General features: G+C 31.9%; 1 protein-coding gene across 6 annotated transcripts; it reads right to left on the bottom strand.

Annotated features, from left to right (window-relative positions):
• Positions 1 to 2,022: 2,022 nt before the first annotated feature.
• Positions 2,023 to 4,315, bottom strand: LOC140876102 (uncharacterized). 6 transcript variants are annotated; one of them, XR_012148670.1, is made up of 4 exons: positions 3,916 to 4,155; positions 3,577 to 3,701; positions 2,872 to 3,029; positions 2,023 to 2,487 (listed from the first exon to the last, which is right to left on the bottom strand). XR_012148670.1 is itself a non-coding variant. In XM_073279969.1 (4 exons), exons 2-4 carry the CDS (start codon positions 3,689 to 3,691, stop codon positions 2,393 to 2,395), a joined length of 384 nt encoding a protein of 127 aa, XP_073136070.1. In that variant the 5' UTR covers positions 3,692 to 3,701; positions 4,168 to 4,315; the 3' UTR covers positions 2,023 to 2,392. The 6 variants fall into 6 exon arrangements, 2 of the variants coding, with proteins under 2 accessions (XP_073136070.1, XP_073136069.1); XR_012148672.1 differs by having other exon boundaries at positions 3,602 to 3,701; XM_073279969.1 differs by lacking the exon at positions 3,916 to 4,155 and adding an exon at positions 4,168 to 4,315 and having other exon boundaries at positions 3,561 to 3,701.
• Between the last annotated feature and the right edge of the window lie 4,847 nt (positions 4,316 to 9,162).

Below are 9,162 nucleotides of genomic sequence, written 5' to 3'. Positions count from 1 at the left end.
ATCAAATTATAACATTAAAGAATAAACTTGTTCGCACAACCGACGGAACTTGAGCATGGACTCGAGACGTACTTGTCTCGAGCAAATAAAGTAATTAAATCAACCTAAATAAATTAGGAAACGAACCCGCAGTCAGCGAAAATCGAACTTGAGACCTATTTGGGTCATGAAAGAGTACATTAATTACTGACCGGCCTCCAAGACTACGAGATGATATATGGCACCGGTGACATAGCGGTAAAAACTTTATATTTCAACTTGATGTTTAATAATATTTTGGTGCTATAAAAATATGTATTTTTAACTTGTGTTTCCTTCCGTGATTAATTTGGCAGAACGATTACGTTGTGTCTCGAATTCAGATGAGAACCGGCCGCTGACGTTCAAGATTTAATAAAAACAAACTGCTACTTTTACATTTTGCAAAACTACTCATGAAAAGCAGAACCTACATTTTTGCAGCTCACAAGCGTAGCGTAGCGTAGAAAGATTGAACACCAGCTGGGATAATACAACATTCTAGCACCACATTTTGCACGAAATGGGGTAGAGCAACAACAACTATCACAGCATATGTGGCCTAACTTGGAGACAAATGAATCTTTTCTTCTTTAGTTTCTGTTTTGTTTTCAGTTTTCGTATGCATTTACTCTCTTACATTCGGAAAAATATTAAGATCTTTATATAATATGGCTATGCTGATGGACTTTATGTTCATATGAACCTTCTTTCTTTTAAAAGATTAATTTGTTGTGCACATACAAGTCTATTAACAGTCAATTTACGTTAGTCATGTTAAAGTCGTGTTTTAATTCTATGTTTTTTTTAGGATTTTAGTCAATCTTTTCAGTTGTGGAAGCTAGCTCTACCTCGAACTTGTGAGGATTTCTAAGATCTGTTTGTTTGTCTCTCGCTGAATTGATTGCATTTCAAATTAGATATTTTTTTTTTCAGTTTTTTACAAGATAAAGTTGCACATGGAGAGAGAGGACATAGTTAGAGCTGTAAGGTGATCCAACCCATGGCGGGGCGGGGCGGCCCGCCCCAAAAACCCACCTTTTGGCGGGTTGAGGGCGGGTCGGCCTACCATCCCGGCGGGCTGGAAATCCTCAACCCAACCCAACCCAACGTGGGTTGCGAGTTAGGCGAACCGGCCCGCGGGTTGGTTTACTACAAATAAAAATAAATAAAAATCATTATAATTAATTATAAAATTTATTTCATAAATAAATATTAATAGAAAAATATTAATAAAAAATTTAATTATTGATTTCATACGTGTAAATTTTATATAAAGTAATTAATACAAAAAAATTCACAAATTTCATTAAAAAATACATATATCACAATAAAAATAAAAAATAATAATTCTTCAGGCGGCCCACCAAAATTTCAACCCAACCCACTTAAATCGTGTGGCGGAGCGGGCCGATCCGACGGACCTAACCCAAATTGAATGCTCTAAACCTAGTCCCTGACATATACCCAGGATGATGATTTTAAAAATATATATAAGGCTGTAAAATGTTTTTATAAAAAGTTTTTTAAAAATTTTTTAAAAAAATGTTTTAAAAGTTATTTTAAGAATAGACATGTGTTTGGCAACTATTTTATAAAAATGTTTTTGTAGTTAAAAATGTGTTTGGATAACAATTTTAGAAAAACAATTTTAAAGTTAAAAAATAATTAAGGTGTTTGGACCACTATTTTATAAAATAAATTAATATTAATTTTTTTTTATAAATTTTTTTCTTTTTTTTATGGACACATTTTTATTTTCATTTTTTAAAATATTTTTGTGATTGATTTTATTTTTGCTTTTCATTAGTGCACAATTAAATGTATAAAATTTAAAAACGAAAAAAATGCATTAAATATATAAAATTAAAAGTTACAAATTCTCTTTAAAATGTTGGAAGAAAAAATAAAACCATCTATTTTCTTAGGTAGTGTTTTGTGGAGCTTCTAGTACATTACCTTAATCCCATGAAGCCTGTATTGTATGTCAAAAACATATTTATACGATGATAAAGAAGCGATGAAATGAATTATTAAAAGACATGTCGATGAAACATGATGTTAAGGTGCAAGGCAAATTATATAATGGATATATATTGTACATGGGAAACAAAAAGGGGGAAGCCTACTTCTGAGACAATCACTGCAAATGAACAAACCATTGATGATGATATGATGATGATAGGCAGGACTGGAAGAGAAGCGGATGGGCAGAAACTGGGCTTCGATGCTTTCCGAGCTGGTCGGAAATTAGACCAAATTCGATCATGGCAAATTCGAGTGGCCTCTGTATCAGCTGTCAAGCATTCTTGTTATCTCTGTGTTACATGCTGTCTTTCTCAAAAACGCTCCAGCATGAGCTCATAGCTGGCAGCTAGTCTTCTAACCACAGCATCTGGAGCTGGAACAGGGTGTTTGGATTCCACACCCGCGTCATTTTACTTTTGTTCTTGTACAACTTCGGATTATCTATGAAGAGAAATGAGTTATGGTGTTATTACAGAGTACAGACTCATACACCCTGAGCATCTATCTTTTCTTATTAATGTTGTTAAAAACATAGCTATATAGTACGTATCAGGTGCAATGTCGAAATGAACTTGTACTTTTCGGGACCAGATTTTTATACCAAGAGATTGACAGGAAGGCCAATATCATAAAAAAGTTAATCAACTCATGTTCGCATACGTAAAACTCAACCGATATACTAGATATTTGAACAAAGGCCAACAATAGTATTCAAACAGAAAAGAAAGCTCCAAACCATAGTGAAAACACACAGGTAAACGTTGCTGGAGATGAATCTGTACTAGCTTCTGCATAATGAGTGATGTGAGGAAACTTGACATTCACCTTTTCTAAATTTTTCGGCGTAGTCCTTGCCACGTTTAGAAAATTCAGCGCTGAAACTAGAAGGGATGCTAGACTCTACTTTAGCATGACCTGCACGCCTCTTCTCCTGTAAGAGCTTTTTGGCAGCCTCTGTTTCCTTGATATTTTGTAATTTGTATCTGCGAAGCAGTGACAAGTATGAGCAAACACCCGACATCAACTACTGATTGAGCGAAGATCGGAGAGTGCATACTGAGGTTAACATATGTATCTCTCAATACAAACTAGAATCAAGATTTCCAATTAAACAAGCAAATTTACTTTTACTTAACCAACCTAGTAATATAAAATTGATCTACCCCAAGGAACTGCGATTGACATCATACAAATTAAATAGCAGTAAAAATGCAAACACAATTACATAACTGCATCATAAACAAACATCTCGTAAATGGCTCTGGCTTTTAAGGTTGTTTGACGGATCAGATAAATTAGACAGCCCCAATAACCCACTATCCAACAGTAAGCCTAAACATGTACAATCCAAATACATCATCTCATAGCTTAATCAAACAAAGTGTCGAGCATTTTCAGAACAAGATGCGCAATTGGAGGAATAAATCATCACAGATATAGTCCAAGGTCCTAGAATGAAATCCACATTCTTGCGTGAAAATAACAAAAACGTAACCAAATGCAATTAATTATACATGAAATTCCTGATACCGTGGAAACTCTTTTCGAAAAAAACCTTAGCCGAAGAAGTGGCAAGGAGAAGAGAGAAAGCAATGGCTAGGGAGAGAACAATAAGGTTTAGGAGTCTTCTCTGTGCAGCTGCCATGGCTGAATGACTGTTTAAGAGTGAGTGAGAAATGAAATGAAAAGTGAGCACGAATTAAGATGAGCATTCCACAAATAAATTACAGATGAGTTGAAAACGAAAACTACAATTCAAATTGGCCGAGTAAGCAGCAAATGAAAGTGAAAACTAAACTATACAAACATACATTCAAATTGTGCTCTCATAGTACATTCTTATGTAATAGAACAAATATAAAAATCAACCTTGCTCGTGAAAATGACTGCGTCTGTGGAATTTCAATCACCCAACACTACCAAAAACACCAATTTCTCAAAACCTCAACCGAAAAAATAGAAGAATCAGATAAACGAACACCCCGAAATAATACGAGAATACAGAATGAACAAACAGAATCAAGTATAAGAATCGGAAAATGAAAAACAGGATTTCATCTACAAACGAAAAACAACGAACATAATTAAAGAAAAATAAGATTCTTTTAACATATATATCACCTGATGGGTTTATTTATCCATTACGACTTCATTTTATGGAAGAAATGAGAGTTATTTTCATTTTGGGATGGTGGTGAGAGCAGCCGCGGATGGAGAGCGACAAAATTAGGGTTCCATCAGATGACATGGACATGGGAGCGGGACTGGAATCGGGTTGGACCGTCCAATAACTCTTTTATCCAATTTTCGTCTCGATAAAAATATTTTTTTTCTTTCGATCCAGATCTGGCATCCGAGAAATGTCGGGATCCTAGGGATCCCATCGGGTCGGGAGGATAATTTCGAATAATATTTTTTTAAAAAAAAATTCTACGAAAATATTTTTTAAAAAAAAATTATGAAAAAAATCAAACAATTTTTAATACATTACAAATAAATTTAAATTTCTTTATATATAACCATTAAAAAACTAATTTTTTTTTTAAAACATTACAAATAAATTAAAACAACTACTTAATTAATAAAAAAAACATATAATTATTTGTAATAATAAAAAAACAAAATAAAAATTTATAACTCAATGTTAATATTAAAAAAGATAAATATAAAAAAATTATATGGTATATAATTATAAAAACATTAATATTAAAACATAAAATTTAAAAAAATTATTTTTTTAATTAAAAAATATTATTTTTATATTCGGGTCGGGTCGGGAATCCCGTCGAGAAGAGTAGCCGATCCCGATCCCGAAATTAATCGGGTCGGAAAAAATCCCGACCACTCGGGTCGGAACAATTTTGGGTCGAAAAAATTTCGGGACGGGATCGGGTTGGGAATCGGGATGGGTCGGGATTTATATAAAATTTGTCATCCCTACGTGAGATAAGGAAATGGGGAAAATTGGGGAAAAGGGATTCTTTTCTTATTTTTTTAAGAAAAAGGATTGATCTCACGATTTAATATTTTGTCCTTCAGTTAACTATTATTATTATTTATTTTTTTAATTTTAAATTATTCTCCCGTCATTTTCATTTCTCTCAATTCTCTTCTCTTTTCCCTCAATTTGGGACTGATCAAGCACATGTTTGGGTCTAACAATTCAAACCCAAACATGTGCTTGGTCACATGTTTGGGTCTGACCAAAATTGGTCAGACCGCAAGCACAAGTGTTTGGGTCGACCCAAGCATGAGTATGCTTGGGTCAGCTCTTGACGTTTTCGCAGCGCGCGGAAAGAAGCAAAGTGCGCCGCAGAAAATACATGCGCATAAAAATTAGGTTTCATTAAATTCAGGATGTGAAACATAATGGGCTAGGCGGATTATCAATTTCATAATACATGTTTATTTGTAACGCATTTATTTGTATTTTTAATTGATCTATTTTTCAAGAAAAATTAGGTAGTCAAATAATTTTTTTGCTGCTAATTTCACAAGTTTGACCAATATTTACATAATTTTGATCCGTAATTACATAATTTTGACCAATGTTGACATAGTACATGTTGCAACATATGGATCCACTAATTTTACAAGTTTGTTCTATAATCATACGCATTTTAACATATGAATCCACTAATTTCATAAGTTTGACCGATAATTACACAATTTTGACACGTAGTTACACAATTTTGTCCAATGTTCATTGATAATTGTACATGTTTTAACAATTTATCTACTAATTTCAAGAGTATGTTTTATATTCGTACATGTTAACATATGAATCCGCGAATTTCACATGTATGTTTTAAAATCATACTTGTTTTAAAATATTAATTCGCTAATATCACAAGCATGTTAACATATAATCGTATATATTTTACGATATGAATCCGTTAATTTCACAAATATGTTCTATAATCGTACATGTTTTTAAAATATGAATCCATAATTTGACAAGTATGTTCTATAATTGTATATATTTTAACATATGAATCCACAATTTATAACATATATATCTGTTATTTTCACGATTATGTTGTATGATTATACATGTTGTAACATATTAATCAACTGATTTCACGATTATGTTATATGATTATACATATTGTAATATATCAATCATCTAATTTCATGATTATGTTATATGATTATACACATTTTAATATATAAGAATCAGCTGATTTCATTATTATGTTATATGATTATACATATTTTAATATAAGAATAAATTGATTTCACGATTATGTTATATGATTATACATATTGTAATATATTATACGACTAATTTCACGATTATGTTATATGATTATACATATTGTAACATATAAATCAACTAATTTCATGATTATACTATATGATTATACACATTTTAATATAAGAATCAACTGATTTCACTATTATGTTATATGATTATACATATTTTAATATAAGAATAAACTGATTTCACGATTATGTTATATGATTATACATATTGTAACATATAATTTGACTAATTTCACGATTATTTTATATGATATACATATTGTAACATATGAATCGACTGATTTCATGATTATGTTATATGATTATACATATTGTAACATATTAATCGATTAATTTTACAATTATGTTATATGACTATACATACTTTAATATAAGAATCAAATTATTTAACGATTATGTTATATTTACATGTTTTTGAAAATAAATACAATACATGGCCTACCGTCAACCAAAAAAATATCCATGGTCTACCCATGATCGACCATGGCTACCCAAGAGAATTCTGGGTCTACCCAGAATTTGGAAGAGTTCTGGGTCTACCATGGTGGTAGACCATGGCAGACCCAAAATTTCTGGGTCTACCCAAAAGAAGTTTGGGTCTTCCATGGTCTGTCATGGTCTACATTTGGGTCTACCCTGACCATGGTAGACCCAGAATTATGGTCTACCCAGAAATTCTGCGCTACAGATCTCATCCAACTTATTTCAACACATCATTTTTTTATCAACACTTGCTTAAAAAAAATGATTTGGATATTGAATTAATGATTACATTCAACTGATCCAAAATATTTAATATCAGAGCAGCCCGATGAAAAGAAGATGAAGAAGATGAAAGCTTTTTCTTGCGAAAAATAAACAAATTAGGTATTGTTAATTATTTTAACTAATTAATATTATATTTAATTTTAAGTTAAATGGGTTAACTCCTTGTTTCTTTTTAAAAAAATAGTCAAAGTTGTTTTTTAAAAATAATCTATAAACTAATCCTATTTTTTTAACCAACCCGAAGGAAATGACCCTTTAGCACTGTACTCGATTCGTTATTGTTTGACCCAATTTTTTTAACCCGCGTGTTTCTTAGAAAATACAAAAAAAAAAAAACACCTCTCAAATGTTTTTAAAAAATATTTTTCAAGATGGTTTTCAAAAATTAATCGAAACACAATTTTTACATTTTTTCTACTTATAAAACATTAAAAACGTTTTTAAAAAACAGGTCCAAACAAAAACCAAGTAATTTTTGAATGGTTAAAACTGCTCAAGAAGATGACTCAGAAATGCTTTGACAATGCTTCGTTAGTTTACTCCGAGCCTTCTCTCTTATTTATAGTGTTTTGAATTCCAACGTTTTTATTTTTTTCAATAAATGCAGCCGTCCTTTGACTGTTGTCCTGGCATGAGGAGTTCAATATTCTCTACTGATTTGTAGTCTTTAATAAATACTTGATTGAGACACTTTCCTCATTTGGCGGAGGTAAAGACTGCTGGATTTTTGATAGCTGATCTACCAAAGCTTTTAAATCAAATATGTTAATCCAACTGCATCATTTAAGTATTGTGAATCTAAAGACTTAGCAAGATTAAAAACATGCATACCAATATCATCATGGTTTCAAAATAATTTAAACTTAAAAGAACATGCGCATATATAACATGATACCTTGAACTTGAAAAACAACCTTAAACTTCAAATCGTAAACATGATCTTCAAAACTCTTAAAATATGAAAGGAACTTAATCATGGAAACCTACATACATAACTATAAAAATCTTGGAATAAGTTCATGCATGTCTCAAAAATATTATACTTTAACATATGCACTTAAAACCTCATGAACATAATGAACTTGATAATATATATCACACAAAATGAACATAATCATAAAAACTTAACGTTTGGGTGACGAATTATGTGAAATTGTGGCCACCGTTATAATGAGCACATTTATCTTTTCATGTTGATCAAAAAACGTATGGCCTTACGCCTCATAACATTCGTTCTTTGGAAAGGCTCCTCTGGGGCTCATTTTGGAGGACCGAATCCCGTACATATATCCAACCCGTGAGCACATATTTGGAAAGGCTCCTCCAGGGCCCAATCCGGATGATCGAATCCCGTATTGCCACCACAAAGACACATAAGACATCAAAATATTTTCATGCATCATCATATCGTATCATCATGTCTCATTATAACATTCATTCATTCATGCTTCATCATCATTCATTTCATCACCCGATCATCGTATCATCATAACATATCATTCATTATGAAGCATCATTGAAACATTACAATTTCCGTCTTAACTTTCATTTCATGAACATAAATATTTACTCGATAACTTCATGCATATCATAGATGATAAAAATCATACTTTCATATTGAACATAGGTTTCATGATTGAAACTTAGACATGTCCATGCATCACATAATGTAATCGGTCAACGTAAATTGTTCTTTTCATTCTTCACTTAAAACCTGAAACTTCTTGCATAAGAACTCTTAAATATATTTCAAAAGCCTTAAAATATCATAACCATGAATTTAGGACCCTAAAATAACATTAGAAAAAACATGAATTTCGAAGGCCATGCGCGGCCTCGCCACTTCTCAGGCGCTTGCGCGCATGCCCTGCGCAGGTGGGGGTGTTTGCTCGCTCTCAAACTCTATTTTGGAAAAGTAAACATGAGAGTTGTAGCCCTTTGTCCTAGCTTTAAAATGTTGCTGGTTTTACCATAATTTGATTTTTAAATAAAATGTTATACTCCTTCTACCAAATTATGTCACTGCCTAAAATACAAAACACTTAATACACTTCGGGGCGATTTTTGCCAATCTTAAAAATG

Source organism: Henckelia pumila, chromosome 1, assembly GCF_033568475.1.
Source record: "Henckelia pumila isolate YLH828 chromosome 1, ASM3356847v2, whole genome shotgun sequence".
In the NCBI taxonomy this organism is placed as follows: domain Eukaryota; kingdom Viridiplantae; phylum Streptophyta; class Magnoliopsida; order Lamiales; family Gesneriaceae; genus Henckelia; species Henckelia pumila.
The sequence above is the reverse complement of the archived record's forward strand: the minus strand, read 5'-3'. Positions and strand labels throughout refer to the sequence as shown.